Source organism: Pinus tabuliformis, chromosome 7 (genome assembly GCF_031772625.1).
Source record: "Pinus tabuliformis cultivar Carrire ecotype Pingquan chromosome 7, CPIR1, whole genome shotgun sequence".
Classification (NCBI taxonomy): Eukaryota; Viridiplantae; Streptophyta; class Pinopsida; order Pinales; family Pinaceae; genus Pinus; species Pinus tabuliformis.
Genome location: NC_142293.1, coordinates 81,560,968 through 81,581,210, shown reverse-complemented (window position 1 = coordinate 81,581,210; position 20,243 = coordinate 81,560,968). Strand labels below are relative to the sequence as shown.

Here is a 20,243-nt window from a genome sequence, read left to right as displayed (position 1 = left end):
AAACATCTAATGTTTGCTTAACATGCTTTAAATGTTCTTCCCACGTTTTACTAAAAATCAGAATGTCATCCAGATACACAATAACAAAATCGTCAAGAAAAGGTCTGAGTACATCATTCATTAATCTCATGAAAGTAGCAGGGGCATTGGTCAAGCCAAAAGGCATAACCAACCATTTATACAATCCCTGCTTTGTTTTGAAAGCAGTCTTCCATGCATCTTGCTCTGCAACTCTGACCTGATGGTATCCACTATGCAAATCCAGCTTGGTGAAATAAACAACTTCCTTCAGTTGATCTAAAAGATCATCTATGCAAGGAAGGGGATAACGATTTTTGATTGTTATCTTATTCAGTGCTCGATAATCAACGCACATTCTCCACGAGCCATCTTTCTTTCTCACCAAAACGATTGGTGACCCACATGGTGATGTGCTAGGCCTGATGAACCCTTTCTCGAGCAACTCCTGCACCTGCTTCTTGATTTCAGCATTCTCTAAAGCAGATAACCTGTACATCCCAATGTTAGGCAAAGGAACATCTTGCTGCAAAATAATATCATGTACTATTCCCTTTTTGGGTGGCAGACCTTGAGGTTCTTGAAACAATACATCCTACTCTGAAACAATTTTTTCTATATCAGGTTGCTGATCAGAACTACAACCCTCAAATACATTGGTTTTATCAGTTTTCTTTTCCTTTACAACCATTAGTAAGAACTGTTTGCATGAATTTATCATTCTATTCATCTGCCCTGAGTTTATGAGAGTATAATTATTCTTGAGCTTATGAGCTCTTACAAAGTGTTTGATTCCATCTTTAACAAGTAGATACTTGTTCTCGGCTCTATAGAAAATAACCTTTCTATCATACAAGTAAGGACTTCCTAAAACAATTCCACATATATCCAAAGGAATTACATCCAACTCAACCTCATCTACAAATGCTGACCCAAAAGAAAACTTGAGTTTGCACTGTCTAGTCACTTGTAGTTGTGCTTTATCATTCAACCATCCTAATGGGTATGGCTTCTTATGAGGTGTAGTTGCTAATCCCAATTTCTTTACAATTGCTTCAGAAATCAGATTTACTTGTGAGCCACTATCAAACAAAGTATCAATCTTTTGATTTTTGGAAACAACTCGAATATGGAAAAGCTCATGCCTTTTCCTCTCATGTTCTTCATCAATAACAGATTGAGCAGAATTACTAGTAGATGCTTCATAATTCTTACCTTTTATACTTGTGGCTGCAATGATTGTTTCATCTCCCGAGTCTGACCCCAAATCTTTCTGAATAGCTGCAGCAGTCTTCTTCTTCTTGCCCTCAGACTTCTTAGGTCTCAGCTCTGGATGCAGAATCCAATAGTGCTCATCATCATGCCCCTCCTTTTTACAGTGAGTGCATGAAGCTTTGCCTTTCTGTGCAGTGTTAGCCTTCCTTGCTTTCCACTTCTGCTTTCTTTTCTCCTTGCTCTTGCTTACAGTGGGTTGGGATGGTCCCCCAACTTCTGGATTTCCATTCTTTCCTCTAGCTTCTAGATGAGTAGCTTGTACAAATACCTCATCTATACTAGTGGGATTAAACATATGGATGGTATGCCTCATGTAGCTGTGTAGACCACCAATGTACTTCAAAAGAGTCTTTGGTGAGTCTAATGAAATACCTAACATCAATGCTCTCTTTCGGAACTCTTGAGTATACCCTTGTACACTTTGCCCTTTCAACTGCTGAAGAGTTTGCCAACTCATCATGGCTTGTTGCATGTAGGCCAATGGATAGAACTGCTTTTTGATTGCAGTAACAAATTCACTCTAGACAGAGATGGTCTTACCATGCTTCCTCATATCAGCTTGGGTTCTACCTTCCCACCAAACCAAGGCAGTGCCCCCTAGGTGAAGGCTTGCCAGCTGAATCTTGCTCTTGTCTGAGTCTATATTTTGTACTCTACAATACACATCAATTTGTCTAATCCAATTGTCCAACTTTTCAGCATTTAGCTCTCCATCATATATAGGCAAATCAATTTTAACATCTAACTTAATCAAAGATGCTTTCTTATTATGCATAGGGCTGCTAGGAGGTGTAGGGAAGCTTTCCTCTTTCCTCTTTCCTTTGGAGTGGTCATGGGAATGAGATTCATCTTCTTCTTTATCTTGCTTAGAGCCTGATGAATCTTCACCCTTATGCTTTCTAAAGTCCCTATACATTTCTTCTACCAGATATTTTATAGCTAGGAAACTTTCTATGAATTGAGGGTCTAGCCCTATAGAACCTTCTTCTGACATTGTCTTCCGAGAATAGACTCTCCCAATTTCAGGATTAGTTTCCACCAACTCTCCTTCTCCTAATTTGAGCTTTGATCTACTGAGCATTCACAGCTAAACCAACACAAGCTTGTCTAACCTTACGGCCTAGAGCTCTGATACCACTTGATCTGATAATCACCCTAAGAGTGACCTCAGTTGAAGATTTATTAAACAAAAAGATATTACAAACCCATGTGCTGGTGTGTGTGTTCTGTGTTATTGAAACAATGGATCGATCAGATTGCCAATACATAGAAAATAAAGGGAAAGACAACAGAGAAATGCAGTAAGCAACACAAAGACACAAACAATTTTTAATAAGGAGTTCACCCTATTCTCCAGGGCTACGTCTTCGGTCCAGCTTTAGTGGTGGCCTTGTTTTATTGTGTCTTTTAGCAGAGAAATTACAATGCAGGGACTCAATATGAGTTCTCCTGTAACAGATTTTGCTTGGCAGGGTGGTTCTTGGATTCCCCAAGCCACTCGGAGTTCACAGACTCTTTTCCTTCCTACCAACTCTGTGACCCTCAGTCTACAGTGGAAAGAGCCAACTGTGATGCTCAATCCTGACAGATTCCTCTATGGGAAGGCTTGATTCTTTAAGCTCTCTAGTGCCCGATGCTGCCTGTGGTCAGCTCGGCCCTCTGTGTCCTCTGCTTGGCTTTACTGCTCTCTATGCTTAGTCTTCCTCTCAGGGTTCATTGTTCATTCTCTCTTGGTCACTTGGACTCTTCGCTCTCTCTGAATCTCTATTCAACTGTCTCTGTTCATGGCTTTAGCCATTCGATCTCCATGCCTGTTCGGTTCCTCTCTCGCCTATGTTGATTCGTCTACCGCCTGCGTGCTTGGAGTTCCCTGTTTGGCGTCAGCATAAACGCTCGGGAAGTAGTCACGTGTCCCCATCGGAATAGCGGCAGCCTGTTCGTCGATTCGTTCTTCGATTATGTCATGGATACTTTCTTTCTCCACCGTGGCAGTCAACGGATTCCAAATCCCCTTAAATCGTGGCTTAATTCCCTGTCAATTCCGCTTCTGTCTATCGGGCGCAATCTCAGCCGTCCGATCTGGGCTCCTCCAGATCCAATGTCATACGCACGTCGAGCGCGGTTGACTTGCTCGACCGATAACGCGTGATCACGGCGGTTTTTCTCTCACCTCTGCTGCCACGCGTTGATCGCTGAGTGGGATCGCTCTGCTCTCCTCCAAAACCTCTTACCGTTTAAGGGCACCCTGATCAATACCGCCGGTTTCCAGGTTGTGAGTCCCACCTTCGTACGTTGGCAGTTTTCGTTTCTCCGCTCGCGGTTCTTTGGCTCCCAACGTGACCAAGGGCTTAAGGCCCCTCCGTTTCGGCCCTGTTTGCCCAGTGATGCGCGATTAATCAGCTCCTTTTCCCATTCCGGTACTCCCAGGGGCTACATTGACCTCCTGCGCAGTCTCCATGGGCCTCGGTTAGCGCGCTTTGACCGAGGTCCTCGTCGTTTCGCGCCGGCTGCCATGGCCACTGGTTCAGGGTGTTTCCAATTGCTGTTTTGGATTCTTCAAGGATTTGTTTCGTCTCGATATAGTCAGGGTTCTTTGACAGTCGTTTATGGATCTGATTCGGATCAATAGACTATTATTTTTAGATTTCTTTTATGTTTGAATTCTAGGATTAGTCTATCTTTTGATTTCTAGTATTCATAGGCCTAACATGTTTTATAAGAACATTCTTGAGTTATTTCTAAGGGAGTCCCCCACAAGGAAGAGATTGATGCTAAGAGGGAGCTTCCCCACCATTTTCCAAAAGATAGGTATCCTATTCTTTATTTATTTTATGATTAATCTACTCTATACATCTAGCTTTTCTGTATTACATAATTTAATTCTTTCTCTATATTTTTCTTGGTAGGAAACCTTGCAAAAATACTTAAGGACTATGGCTGGATTCAAAGGAAGATATCAAAAGAAAAGTCTTAAATAAAGAAAACTCTACAAGGTTTGTTAAAGAACAACTCAAGGTATGTTTTAGATTACAAGTTTTGTTGCAAATCTTCTTCATATAAGAAGGTATGATCATTCTTCATTTGAAATTTGTTTTATATTACTAACACTTTCATGTCTAGGGTTTGTTATAGAATCATTAAGATTCTATATTGTTAGGGTGATTAATCTTTAGATTGAATCTACCCTTATCATATTATCTTCTGTTGTTTGTTCACTTTGGTAAAACCCTAATCTTTAGGGTTCACTATAAAACCCTAGCCTTTTGATGCTTAAGGATACGTTGATAATGAAACCCTAACCTTGTTTGTCGATAATGTCTAGAACATATGATGAAATCCTACTCTCTTAGGGTTTGTTGATATTATGAAACCCTAGTCTTTTAAGGTTTGTTGCTGATGTCTAGGTTATATGATGAAACCCTAGAGTTTTAGGGTTTGGTGAATTAGGGTTTATGGCAAAACCCTTGTAATAATTAATGTAAAATCCTAGGAATGAAACCTTAGGTGTATGTGCTTTTGTATGCTTAAAACTCTAGCTTGGTCAAAATTGTTGAATATCTAACTTTGGAGTCTTGATGTTTGTATCTAGGGTTTACAACAAAACCCTAGTATTTGTCATGAGATTCTAGGGCATGATAATGAAACCCTAGATAAAAGATATTTTGATATAATTGAATACTAACTTGATCTAGCTGTAAATGTCTAAGGTTTATTTTTGATGGTATCTAGGGTTTGTGACAAAAACCCTAGCAAAAGTTTATTGAAGGATTAGAACATGAAAATGTAACTCTAGCAGATTGCTATCTAAGTTTAGAATTCAAAGCTCTTGCTTAAAGTTTTGATGCTCTCTCTATGATAATATACTAACCCTAGTTTGATATTTGATGCTCCTATATATATTTGTGCCTAGATGTATACTTGTTGATAAGATTGCAGGTACATAATCTTCAAGATGTTGAAGATGATTGCCTACCTCATACTCTAAGTCCCCTGACACGGGGATTCGGGACACGTAGGATTCGGGATTCGTGGTGTCGGATTCGGGACACGCTGACCCCGGAACAAGACACGTTAGGACACGTTATATATTATTTTATTAAAAATATATATATATATATATATATATATATTTAAAATATATATATATATATATATATATATATATATATATCTTAAAAATTAGTTATTAGCATATTTCTTACACAAATTTTAATTAATGATACAAATTTATTGATTTCAAAAAACAAGAGAACAATTATTAACAGCACCCTCAGACATCTCAAAATTAGTAATATCCTCAGTGTCACCAAAATTTTGTGCAGCAATATCACTACAACACCCAAGGTTGTGCACATTTAGGCCATGATTAATCCATCTTCCTTCACACCAGCTTGTTCCTTCTTATTTTCTACCTACGGAAATTGACAAATGGATGTCTTCACAAGGTTGTTTAGTCCACATACTAGTATTTTCACCATGACCTTCACTATCTCAATCACAATAAGGTCCTCATTAAAGGATACAAAGAAGGCTTTTCTCTTTTGTGAGATGAGATGAACTCATGCAAATGACATGGGTCAACACTCAACAGCCTTGCTGTAATAAACTGGAGCAGTAAACAAGTTTTCACGCCGGGTATCTCTGTGATTTGGATGAGAGAACAGAACTCAAGACAGAGTTTGGAATCATTTGATGATTACAGACTACAGTATTGCTGTGATAAGGGTTCTATACACTTATCGCAATAGGAATACAGTTAAAAGGCTATGACGAAAACTTTAGCTAAATATATTCTAATACTAAAAGTTTATTCAGCTGGTCAGAGCGAAGAATTTCTATAGGTCTTCTGCCCAATTTGATTTTCTTAATCAATTCTTATAAGGAATCAGTCAGCATACCTGGGTTTGACCTGAGCCTGTCCCAGGAATTCCATTACTTTACAAAGTAACAAACAAGAAGAATTCTGTATTCTTTTTTGCAGTTAGCCATAGATAAACACACCAAATTCAGAGGCCAATCTACCAATAGTGAGCTATAATAATGCCTTTCTGTTGTGAAGGGTTAAATTATCAATATTCTTTTGGATCTTCTAGAGCAAAGAAGATACAAATTTCTGTAACGTCAATCTGTGGTTTATTGCCGTCGAAGAAGGATCACGTAATATAGTCTCGGGTAGTTGTATAACATACAAAACACGGTCTTGTGAATACAAACACAATCATGTGAGATATATCCTTGGCATACAAACTGCAGTCTTGTACTGAACATAGTCACGTGACATCTCAGTCACAAGTCTCAGTGTTGCTATGTAATACACTGAAACTTAAAACCTACAGGTCTTGGGTCATCGTAAAACATGTTTTAACTTTTAACGGTTACAATGCGGTCCGCTCAGCAAACTAACCTGCAAGTGTATTCCGCTCCTCGCTGCAACTGGTGATTCCGTGAACGGTGAATGAAACCTGATCGCAAATGCCAAATCGCTGTGCCTGTTTCCTTTGCAAATGCCGTCAAATGGGAGAGACAACAGGCATTTAAACCTAGCAGCAGCCCGAAAAACGAATCCGAAACCAGGACTCGATTCCAAAATTCGTGACACGTTATTCATTTTTTGAACACGCCCATGACACGACGAGTCCTTGCAACATGACACGTGTCAGGACAGAATCATGTCCGATTCGTCCGATTCGGGATTCGTCCAGGGGTTTGGACGAATCCGGTTTCATAGCTCATACTTGTTGATAAATTGATGATAATGTTGAGCATGAAGGAAAGAGGGAGTTGTAAGAACCCTGATACCCTAAGTTACATGACACGAGGACATGAGACACAGAAGACACTTTATATATATATATTAAAAAATATCGAAATATAGTGCTTGATCCGTATTTTTTAGAAATTAGAACATCTACAAATATGAATCATGATGCTATCTATTTAGCATTTAGTAATTTACTAGTTAGTTTATTAATTTACTACATCAATGATGTTCATAGTTCAATTTTCATTGTTCATGTTATTAACAATTGTTCAAGCACATAAGAAACTACTAACTAGAAATTTAAAAATATCATGATTGATAAAATAAAACTAGAAATTTAGAAGAACTTTTGAATTCCGCTCTTGATGTGAAGTTGTGAATTGTGCTCTCAATGTAAAGTTGTGAGCACTGCGCTTGAATTTGACAGAATTTCTCACACTACACAACAAGTTTGATTTCGGCGGTGAGCAAACTCAACTTTGGCGGTGAACAATGACAAAAATAACCTAAAAATAAACCATGTCGCGGGTCTCAAATGTCACTTTTCGTGGGACATGTGTCCTAAGTGCCAAAAATGTTAGGGAATGTTTTTGCCACGTCCAAAACACATGTCTCCATTGGACGACACCAAAAAAGAAAAAAAAAAATTCGACACGTTTTGTGTCCAACATGTGGAATACGGGACATGAGATGTTGGGAGATGTGTCTCGTGACTTAGCTTATAAAAATAAAGTCTACATTGAGGATTGAAAGATGACCTTGTTGCCATATGAAGGAATGAAGTTTTGGAAAATCAAGGTTCTTTGATAATATGATGATGCAAAAAGAAAGAGTTTGTATATCTAAAAGAATAAAATTGTTTATCTCCTTAAGTTGAGAGGGAGCTTGGACAAAAGAAAGTGTATATCCTCCACAGTTGAGAAAGAGGACATGATCTTGGAATTATGAAGAATATTGATAAGGCAAGAATAAGATCGAAGAATAGCTAAAGCAGTACAGATGGTTGTTCATGATTGATGAAGTTATAAACGAGATATGGATGTTCTAGAAGAAGTGTCAAGGCTGAGTTTGGTGGTGCTGAAAAAAATTGAAGTAATAAGCTTCTGACGAGATGTGTTTAGATAATATGATGATGACCTAAGCGACATCAGAATGATTGAGGACCCCAGAGGTTTCTAATAACATATATATATATATATATATATATATATATATATATATATATATAAAGTTTGATACTAATTGGGGTTGTGATTGTATAGACAGATCTCTCCATAAGAAGGTTAAAAATTTTGAATCATGCTTGGACTAGTGAATATATTTGTTTAGTTGATAGGGAGAGATGAAGCACCTTTGAGCAACAAGATGCTTGGGAGGACATCTGGCTGACTTGTGAAAATATCTAGATCTTGAAGTAGCGAGGGTATCATTGGTCTTGTGGAGCTCCGACCTTGGATACGATACCTAGATCCTTGGGTTGGTGTTAGAGCTGAAGCTTGATGGTACCTATAGTGGCTAAAGCTTGGAATACACCTTAGTCCCAACCGGTTAGATACCTTGGTCAAGTATCTAATCTTTAGCATTACGTATGCTATGACTCTTCGTAGAACATACCACTTTGAGTTCATCCTTGTGCTTGTATATATATGTATGATTATGAATACCTCCCTAGTTAAGCGGGAGTGTTGAAGAATGTAACTAATGTCGGTCTTCATAATTGTATTTGAGTCATGATGTAATGCATTTTTCAAAAGAAAGGAAAAAAAATTATAAAAGAAAAATTATTATTAAGCATGGGTTTCATGCTTTGTTTATTTGTTTCTAGGTCAAATCCTCCATTGTAGTTTCTAGGGTTTATGTCTTGGGCCTTAGTCTTTGCCATCACTTAATAGGCCCTTCATGGGCTTTGTATATCAAAAAGAAAATTACTTTATGTAGAATGAGTCAAATAACCATCCTCCACCAAGTCGGCCTCAAAAGGAGATAGAAACCACTATATATTGGCAGCTACCCGACCTTATTTGGACAACCAACCAAGCAAGTTCGATCCGTAGTTGGAAGAAAACGAAAGAAGAGTGAAATGCCTAAAGAAGGAGAAAGCCCTAGCAAAGAAAGGAGACACTTGTAAAGAAAAGGCAAGCCAAAATTCTCTCTCCTCTGCCACACATGCGAGTTTTTGGACTGTCGTAGGAGGGCCATAGTTGCAGGTCTGCAGTAGGGCTGAAATTCTGAAGCTAGAGGGCCAAAATGTGGGTTGTTGTAGGATTGAAGCTGTTTAACTAAGGTTGACTATTGAAGTTTGTCTATTCATCTTGAGAGGTTGACTTGGTGGATAATAGAAGGTTCTCTGTCTAGGTCTAAGGTCTTGGATTGTCTCAATTTGATTTTGAATCTACTAGTGGAAGAGTTTGATTGGGTTTTGCCCTTCATAGCGTTTTTTCCCTAGCTGAGTGCCTATATCTGGTGTTATTGATCTTCATGCTTTTGATTTGATGATTGCTTGATGAGAAGAAGATAAAAATATAACATAAAGAAAACTAACAAAAATACAAGAATATCACAAGTCATTGTCAACATAAAAAATCTCTCTGCCTTTCTTATTTTCTAACATTTCAAACACCTAAATCTTGATAATGCAACTTTGTTTGTCAAGAAAGTTGGAAAATCTATTATATCTTGTTGTTTATGTAGAAAGTTGGAATAGAAATTGAACCTCCCATCAAAAGAATGGAATGAATTTGAGGATGCAACCAAGTACAAACAATTTGTGGGAAGTCCTATCTACCTCACCACTACTAGACCAAATATTTCAGTGGTTGTTAGTATTCTATCCATATGTATGCAAAATCCTTGTGAAGGAGATTGGTCCACTGCAAAAAGAATCCTAAAGTACTTGAAAGGAACTCAAGACTCTGGACTCTGGACTCAAATATTCATAGGTGGATGACTACAACTTGATTGGATATTTTGATTCAAACTTTGATGGAGACAGAGAAAATGGAGTATTGACTTTAGTTTATTTCACGAGTCTTGGATTAGCAACTATCTCCTAGAGGTCGCACAAACATTCAGTCCCAACAATTCCATGAATGTGGTGGAATATGTGGTAGCTGCGTAAGCAACAAAGGAGATTGTGTGGTTCAGGAAAATACTTGAAGATTTGCGGGAACATAAATGAATTCTACTACTCTCTTGGCTGACAATATTTCTGCAATCAAGCTGGCCAAGAATCCTAGATCAAGAATCCTAGATTCGATGATCAAAACAAACACATCAACATAAAATAACATTTGATTCGATATCATGAAGAGGCCAACATTAATCAGGGAAAATTTTAAATATGGAAATTTATCTTAAAGTATAAAAATGTTGGCAAATCTTACTAGTCCCTAATATGTAAACTGTAAAATGTTTGGAGGTATTTTTATTGAAGTTTCAAATTTCTATATATTTTATATAGTCTATATAGAATATTGGTGATTTTTAAGGTAAATAATTTTATCCTATAAGAATTGGGCGAATCATTTTTAGGAAAAATGGAAATTGGCGAATCTTTTTTTTGGAGAAAACATAGGAAATTAGCCCATCTGCGAAATTTAGCCTCCAAAATTTTCCCTATTAATATTCATTTAAAACATTGTTCCTCAAATGAACAAATTGCTGACATTTTCCCCGAAGTGTTGGGAAGGGAAAAGTTTGAAAGATTTAGAATGATGCTTGGGCTCACAAACACCCCTTCAATTTAAGTGAATGTTGGACGTAATCCTTCAGGATTTGTGTCCATGTAAATAAAACTTCAAAATAATTAGGAATATGAAGATGAACCAACTCTTGGATAATGATTTGGAGAGTCACTTAAGGTTTATAAATCTGATTGCACTCTAATGAGTTAAGATGAGATAATTTTATTAATGTCCTTGGGTGACCACATGAGTCGGTGTAAATACAAGACATGTGGGAGTGCAAATAGAAAATCAATTCAATTCGGGAGTTACCTCTGACAATAATAAATAATAATAGTAATTAAGTTGAAAACATCCTAGCTAATGTTTGTAACCCTTCATCACACTCTTTCACTTTGTGACATGTCAGTGTGTATATATATTATCACATAGGTCTCTGTAATCAATCATATCTTTATTCATTATCTTATATTATTTGTCTTTATGGATTTTAACCTGTTTTCCTTCTCATGTTGGATATTCCTTAGTAAATGAACTTTGTTCATTTGAGATACCAGGGGTGAAAACTGGTGTATTAGATAGTGTGTCTACGTTTGAAACAATGGGGATTTTGTGAACTTTTTGAAGGTCTTCTTAAAAACTAGAAAAGAGGGATTAGGATGTGAGTAGCTTGTTTCTCCCATTCACCATGCATGCAGCTTTCATAATTTTGTTGGTAACAACATCCAGTTAGCATAGCACTCCTCACTCTTCATACAATTAATTGTGTCTGATCTTCTCCTAATTATATAAAACTACAGGTAAATTTGTGCATCCTGTAAGGTTCTTTACTGTAACTTGGGTCTGGATTTATTGATTGCCGTAAAAATAGTCATGCTTGTGTTTTTCTTGCTCAGGTATTATTTGACGCAAAGCAATGGGATAATTTGGTCCAGCAATTCAAGGAGGAGTTCTGCAAACTATATGGAATGACTGTTGAACCACTGCTGAATATTTACCTACAAGCTGGGTTATCTGCTCTTAAGACTCAGTATCCTTTTAATCTGTACATTTCCTCTTTATATATTTTCTATCAGGCAGGTAAATATTTGCCAAATGCAGGTTAGGTTGCTTTAATATTTTTCTCTCAGCCCCTTGAGATTGTTTCCTTGACTTACTGAAGATTTTGCTACGAGGAAAATTGTACAAAAGAAGACCCACTGTCACAGGAGAGCTTCAGGAATCTGGCTTCAGATTTACCTTTCTCAAAGCATATCCATTCTAAGCTTGTGTGCTACATTTCAAAAGAACTAATGGATGAAGATAATCCACCTTTGGTTTTACCAAATGGTTATGTCTACAGCACTAAGGTAATTTTCTCAGCTTTTTAAGACGTCGCGAGTGAAACTGCCTATAGGAATTCAACTTACATGTAAATGAAAATCAAATAGTTTCTATTTTCCAGTGCATACTATAAATTTTCCAGCCTTTCAAGAAATGAGTAGCAGAACTGCATACAGCACATAGCTTCAATGCAAACAAAGGAAGTAACATGTTCAACTCAACTGCCAGAAACAATAATTTGTCTATTTGTTTTGGATGCACATTTCGTTATAACAATGGCAATAAGTGGGTGTGAGCGTGTGCTTAGAGGTGCATAAATGAAATAAACATTTTTGTTCATTTACACCAGACTTTCTATATGACTAGGTAATTTTTCTGTATGTTGGATGTTATGGGACATGATTACACTATTTACTTATTTTGCATCCATTGTAATGCAACAGGCTTTGGAGGAAATGGCTAAGAAAAACAATGGAAAAGTGATCTGCCCAAGGACTAGCCAAGTTTGTGAATTCAAAGATCTTAGCAAGGCATACATTTCATAGAGTTCTAATAGAACTTTTATTTGTACATATGCTTTCGAAGGAATTAATCAAGTGCTTCCTTTTTGTTTCATTTAAGATGCGATACAGATGTAATCATTATCATGTATCTGTATCTACCATATCCTGAATTTATTTGGCTGAGTTTGTCTTTGATATAAATGCAATCAAGCAATCCAGATTCCAACCTTCTCTCTGTTGATCTTTGTGTCTATTTTGTGACCTTATCTATTCATGTTATGGGTTAGATAATCGTTCTTAATTAGATAAAAGATCTGAGGAATGTCTATAATTTCAAAGGCCTATTGCTACAGTTATAATTGCATATTGTTAGGATGCTTTCAAAGTTCACACACTTCATTTATATGTATAATAGGAACTAGGGAAGTAGAGTTGAAGAAAAATAAATCTTGAAGTGGTGATGGAATAAATGTAGAAATTGTCATTCTATGAATGAACCAGCAGAAGTTTGTGAATCTTGGAGAGATCTCACATTGGGAGCGAAACGATAGTTGATGTTGTCATCTTTGAACTTCTGTCCTTTTATCCTTATCAGACATCTCTTAAGGTTTCTTTTGTATATAGCAGCTTCCGACATTCAAATGTAATGAGAGAATGTATCATGTTTTCTTTGGCATCATTGGCCACTCATCGAGGAATTCAATGGGTGATTCTGGGGAGGAAATCTCTTTATGTGGTTGAGTTATTCCATCTCCCTGTAGCAACATTTCACAGTTTCTGTGATGGTCTCTACCAGGATTCAGTCTTTTCATGTTTTCATTGACTAGTTACAGCATGTATCTATACAGCGCTATGGTTCTCCACTATATTTTTTAAATTCTGTTGCTTTATGTTCATAGGTAGGCTTAGCAAAGTTTGAAGTGCTGTGAATAATTTCAATTGAATTTGAGAATTTTCTAGTTGTCTAGTGACTCGCAATGAACATTAGACATTTGTAAATCCATTGTTTGTAAGATTGAGTTTTCAGTGTTATTGAGGATTGTAATTTTTGGGTTGGCTTGATAGGATAATTTTTGTATATTCTTATGCAACTTGTCACAAATCTTGTGATCATACTTATGTTTACTTGGTTTTCTTTTGCCAATTCACATGTTTCTAAGTTTGAGATTCTTGCCATCTTCAATATATTTAATGTAGACAATTGGGTTTTACTTGGTAGTTTAAATTTCATTTTGTTTATTTTGTTTTGTCTCTGACACTAAAATGGTTGTCTTGTGGCACCCATTGGCTGTTGGGAAGCATTGTTAGTGATTGGTGCAACGATTTCATTGTTCCTGAATGTGGAGTTGGAGGGAAAGTTTGTATCCTCCGAGGAAAAAAATATGTCGTGGCCTAAATGATTGAGACGTATTGGATAAAAGGGCCTTCGAATAGTGCATGGTAATGGGATGGTAGAATGTATGTCTAATTGCTCTATAGATTTTGATTTGTATGAACATTATTTATATGTGAAGCATAAATAGGTGAGATTCTCCTCTAGTGCTACAGATGCAAAGAGAATATTATAGTTGGTGTAGATGCAAAGAGAATATTATAGTTGGTGCATAGTGATGTGTTTGGACCTATGTGAAGCACATAAATAGGTAAGATTCTCTTCTAGTGCTACACAGGGAAATGGAATATTATAGTTGGTGCATAGTGATGTGTTTGGACCTATGTGTCGGTTCCATCACTGGGTAAATCTATGTACTATGTATCTTTTATAGATGATTTCTTGAGAAATACATGGATTTGTTTCTTGAGGAAGAAATCTAAAGTCTTTGAAAAATTCAAATGGTTTAAGGCTTTCGTGGAAAATCATATAGAGAAGAAAATTAAGGTGTCAGGGATAGATAATGGTGGAGAATTCTACAGGAATGAATTTGAAAAATTCTTTAAGATGTGTGCTATAGAAAAGACGATGACTACTCCATACACACCTCAAAAGAATGAAGTTTCAAAAAGGATGAATAAGATGTTAATGGAGAAAGCAAGGAGCATGCTTAGTAGTATTGAGCCAAGACAAAAATTCTAGGCAGAGGCAATGGGTATTGTAAGACGATGACTACTCCATACACACCTCAAAAGAATGAAATTTTAAAAAGGATGAATAAGATGTTAATGGAGAAAGCAAGGAGCATGCTTAGTAGTATCGAGTGAAGACACAAATTCTAGGCAGAGGCAATGGGTATTGTTTGGTTATTTGGTAAATAGGTAACCCTCATCAATGTTGGATGGTAAGACTCCATGGGAGGTTTGGACTAGTAAAATCCATTTTTTAAAACATTTTAGGATATTTGATTGTGATACTTATGTACACATTCCAAAGGAGAATAGAGGTAAGCTAGATAAGAAAGCTAGGAAGTGTATCTTTATTGGATATAAATATGGTTTGAAAGATTATAAACATTGGAACCTAGAAACTAAGAAGGTTGTGTATACTTAAGATGTATTTAGAGAAATTAAAGATGTCAATTAGGAAGTGCTACTACAAGAAAAATAAGTAGAAAGGATAGAGTTGGAATGGAAGGATGATGAATCAAACTCTACAATAGAACATGAATAATAAGAATAAGAACCACATACTCTAGTATTGATGATATTAGTTTGGGAAAGAAGACAACTAGAAAGGTATACTCTAGTATTGATGATATTAGTTTGGCAGAGAATGCAGGAACTTGGGCTTCCTAAACATTCGAGAGTAGCTGTGCATAGGCTGTATGAAGATTTGAAAGTCAAAATTAGAACTTCAGTAGGCATTTTTGAAAGTTTTAGAAGCGATATTGGGTCAAGCAAGGTTGCCCACTGTCTTCTGCCCTTTTTGGTTTATATATCGACAAGCTTGAGGAGTGGTTAAATTCGCAAGGGGGTGATGTTATCTATTTGTGCAAATTTGTTATAAGGCTTCTTTTGTATGCAGATGACCCTATTTTGATTGCTAAATCAGCTCTTGGTTTGCAAGAGCACTTACCATCCCTTGAGCATTTTTGTAGAAGTGTGGGGATGCAAGTCAATATCAACAAAACGAAAGTAGTGGTCTTCTCTAAGAAAATAAAACATAACCAACATAAGTTCTACTTTGAAGGCAACATTTTGGAAGAAGTTGCGGATTACAAATACCTCGGGATTGACTTCAACAAAAATCTAAGCTGGAATGGTTGTAGAAAGAAAAGAACTTTGGGGGGTTGGAAAGCATTTTATGCTTTTCAAAATAGATGTAGAGAGGTAGAATTATGGGATTGGAAGACCACTCAAACTCTTTTTGGGCTTCTAGTGATTCCGATGATTCTCTATGGTTGTGAATTGTGGGCTAGCAGTACCTTTGACATGCAGTGGAAACAAATTGAGAAAATTCATAAGCGTTTGATTACAAACAAATTTAAGATTAAAAGTGCAGTTCCTTGTGATATCTTGTTAAGTGAAACAGGGACTGCTCCTATTGAAGCAATTGCTATAGTGCGAGTCATAAGGTGTTTAAAAAAAATTGAGCAAATGGAAGAGGGTAGATGGCCTAAGGTTGTCTTTAATGATAGATTGTGCAAGAGCAAAAAAACTTGGATGCAGCAAAAGAACACATGGTTTAGTAAATGGGGTATTTGTTTGAACACGTGTCCCATAAACAACAAAGAGATAAAAGCTTTTGTTATGGAAAAGTTCCACAAACGTACTTGGGATGAGGAGCTAGGAAGAAAGAAAAATTACTATATTGAAGTGTTTAATCCCACTCATAATCATCAACCAAAAGCATACATAGAGGCCAATATTGCTCAGTCAAGGACTAATTCTCATCAACTCCGTTGTGAAACAGGGCGCTGGAAAAGGCCAAAGGAAGTGTGGGAGGAAAGGGTATGCATTTTTTGTTCTTCTGGAAAAGTGGAAACAGAAAAACATTTCATTTTAGAATGTGAGGCCTTTAAAGACAACAGGGAAAGTTATGCAGATAAGCTGGCACCTAGCTCTTGGGATAATCTATTTAGCGAGGGGTTTATCGGGAAGTTGGGAGCATTTATTGTGAAGCTTCATAGAAAAAGGGCCGAATACATCGGACAGATGAAGAAGCAATCTGTCCCATAGGCTATTTTTGGCTTCGTGGACGTTAAAATAATTTCTTTGTTTTCATTCAATTGTTTCTTTGTTTATTACTAATGAAGTCTTAGATAGAAATAAGGCTTGGGATCTAATGGATTTTCCAACTAGAAAAAAACCCATTGGTAGCAAATAGGTATTTAAGGAAAAGTTGAATGTAGAAGTGGAGAAATACAAAGCTCATTTAGTAGCAAAAGGTTATTCTTCAATCGAGAGAATTAACTTCGGTGAGATCTTTTCTCCTGTTGGGAAATTAACTTCTAGATTTCTTTTATCTATTGTTGCTACTTTTGATTTTAAGATTTTAAAGTAGAACAAATGGGCATGAAGACAACATTATCACATGGGGATTTGGAAGAAGCAATCTGCATGAAACAACTAGAAGACTTTATGGTGAAGGGGAGGAAGGGTTGGTATGCAGATTGAAAGAAGTCTTCATATGGGTTAAAGTAATCACCAATGATGTGCTATCAAAATTTTGATACCTATATATTAGGACTTAGCTGCGCAAGGAGTAAAACAGATCAATGTGTATTTCAATTTGGTTATAACCTTATTTGTTTGGTCTTTCCTTGTGAAGGATATGTTGTTGATTGGAAATGACAGGGAAATTGTCTGGGAAGAGAAAAAAATTAGTTGTCCTCTAAATTTGACCTAAAGGAACTTGGTGTTGTAAATTTCATCTTGGGCATGGAAACTAAAGGAGATTTTAGGCAAATTGAAAACTCTATTCAAATGAGAGGAAATATGTTGAGACAATATTTGCAAAGGTTTAATATGTAGGAATGTAAAATAATGGTGGTCTTTATTTTTGTAGGTATAAAATTATTTGCAAAACATTGTCCCAAGGCAAGAGAAGATGAAGAGGACATGTCCCATGTTTCATATGATAGTTTGGGTGGAAGTTGGATGTATGCAATGCTTTACTAAACTGGACATTACACATGCAACGTGAGTATTGAGTAGGTATATGTCAAAACCAGGGAAGGAGCAATGGATATTAGTTAAGAGGGTTTTTAGGTCTTTTTGTGGTGTTATTATTTAGGGATTGTGCTACCCAGGAAGATAAGGACTAGATAGAGTGTTGGACATATATGGATTTATTGATGTAGATTGGGCTAGAGATATGGACCACAAAAGATCTACAAGTGGGTATGTGTTTAACCTATTCAGAGGTGCAAACAGTTGGATGAACAAGAGAATTATATAGCAACACTTTCAACTACAACTAAGTACATTGCAACCACCCTTGCAAGCTAGTATGGTTACATAGGTTGTGTTCAAGTATTGGGTTGGTATGAGTTGTGATGATAGATTGTGATAATTAGAGTGCAATCTTCCTAGCGAAGAACGCAACATGTCATTTTAAGACAAAGCATATTGATGTTCAGTAGAGATATGGTTGAACGAAAGAGGGTGATGTTGGTGAAGGTGGACACTTCGAAGAATGTTGTAGATTTATTAAGAAAAATTGTGAGCATTGAGAAGTTCTCGATGTAGAGAAATAATTGGCATTATTGCCCTTATTTTTTGATCATGTACTCTATGACCGAATGCGTGCAAAGAAAATAAATGGGAGAATGTTGGGCACGTGTTATATTCTTTGCATGACTACCCCCACACATTGTATGTTGTGACCCCAATTTTTTTGGGTGTCTTTTTGTGTTTATTTTTAACACATGGTTTTGATTTTAGTGGTTTTGTGGAGCATGGTGGTTTAGCCCATGGCTTTGAGTTTTGGTTAGGGAACTATAGTTATTTTTTGATCCATGGTAAATAAATTGGTGGTTTATGGATGTTGCAATATATATATACACACACACACACACACACACACACACGCACAATGTAAAGATGAATATATATACTGAAAAATGTTTTTAGTTTTCATAATTTTAGGTATCTAGGGTAAATTCTCTTTGTTAATGTGTGTTTTCCATTGCATATTTCCTATTTTATTAAGAATATGTTTGCAGTAACCAACTATAGAGAGATAAAACCTACATTTTTTCTGGGGCTTAACACTAAAATTTTTAGATACTATAGAGACAAATTGGGTACTTACGTAAGAATTTCATAATCATATTTGAAGAATGTGGCATACCTTACAAGTTTGCTTCTAGGAAGAAGTAAAAATTCATCAAGCTTTGTGAAGGTTATCATAAATTTCACTTGGTACATCACATTTTGGTTAGACCTATAAAACAAAGAAGACATAATAGAATACTACAAGCCAAACCTTCAGATTTAGAAGGGCTCAAATATTTTAGATATATCAAGACAAAGTCCAACCATCTAGATAATCTTCAAATTAAGGTTTTAAAAATATACAACTTACAAGTGACATAACTTTTGAATAGATGATGTATCTTTTTGGGTGACTAAAAAATGTGATAAATAAGAGTATGTTGTGCTAAACAACAACCCCCCATTTCTTAAAAAATCTTTACATAAAATTTAAATAAGAAATGGGTCCCTTTAAATCAATTTAGATAAGATTGGTGTGTTCATAAATAAAATTGGTATTAACTCATCATAAAGAAAAACCCTTATTAAAAGGCTTAAGGTAAATGAATCATTGTAAAAGCCTTTTAAATGGAAATAAAGTGTGACTTTAGAAATATTATAAACTCTTCGTTATTGCGATAAAGCGATCAGAAGATCACATATCGCAATAACAAAGAAACATACACAAAGCCACAAAGAACCTCCGCCATTCTCTCCAATCCAAAAGGCAATCGAATCGGGAATCGGAGAAGCTAAATTCCAAGCACAATAAAATGGAGCCCCTTAATTCCTCTGATGCGATAAATCATATCGCAATCGACAAATCATATCGCAATCGACAAATCGACAATGTCAACAATAAGCTAACACATGAACAAAGGCATGCTTAAAACCTCTGATGCGATAAAGCATATCGCAATCGGCGAAATCACATTGACAAAACAATAAAGCCTGAACCCGCTCCCGATTGCGATATATTAATTAGGCGCCCATCTCGAAAATACATTTAAAATGGTTTGCATGCATTGTATCACCTTTCGGAGGATATTTAAAGCAAGTGTTAAAGCATTTCCATTGACATTCCCGATCGCCGATTTGCGATTTATCACTGATCATCCACCAAGCAAATCTAAGGCACGTTTGAATTAATCATTCGACATATAAGCGACATGATGGGCATTTAAGACCTTTTTTACCACGATTGACAGGTTAAACGGCTATTCAATGAAGCAGTTAAGGGTAGATCTTTTGTTTAGATTTTATCCGCGGCAATCTTTAACTATATTCTTGCCAATCGACGTAACTCTTTTTCATTATCATAGTGGTCTATAGCAGCATTTCTCTGTATCACGATTTTTTAATCGCTTGTGCAGAATTCCTCTGAAACCAAAAATCTGAAGAAAATGGGCAAGAAATCAAAGAAGTCTGCAACAGCAGCTCCTCCAGTGAAAGATCCAGGACCAAGCAAAAATGGATTAATATCTGATACGACGTGTCTCGGACTGGGAAACACTAGCTGGGAGAGTATCTATAATCTAATTGAAGTAT

The 20,243-nt window shown here is 36.4% G+C and overlaps 1 protein-coding gene across 3 annotated transcripts in view; it reads left to right on the top strand.

The window, feature by feature from the left end:
• The window catches only part of LOC149245292 (LisH/CRA/RING-U-box domains-containing protein), a 205,648-nt gene extending 192,854 nt beyond the window's left edge, over positions 1–12,794 (top strand). For all 3 annotated transcript variants that reach the window (XM_089457747.1, XM_089457748.1, XM_089457746.1), the window contains 3 exons: positions 11,634–11,767; positions 11,900–12,086; positions 12,504–12,794. In XM_089457747.1, coding sequence (XP_089313873.1) covers positions 11,634–11,767; positions 11,900–12,086; positions 12,504–12,605 — 423 coding nt within the window. In that variant the 3' untranslated portion in view covers positions 12,606–12,794. The remainder of the gene's footprint in view (positions 1–11,633; positions 11,768–11,899; positions 12,087–12,503) is intronic.
• Positions 12,795–20,243: the final 7,449 nt, after the last annotated feature.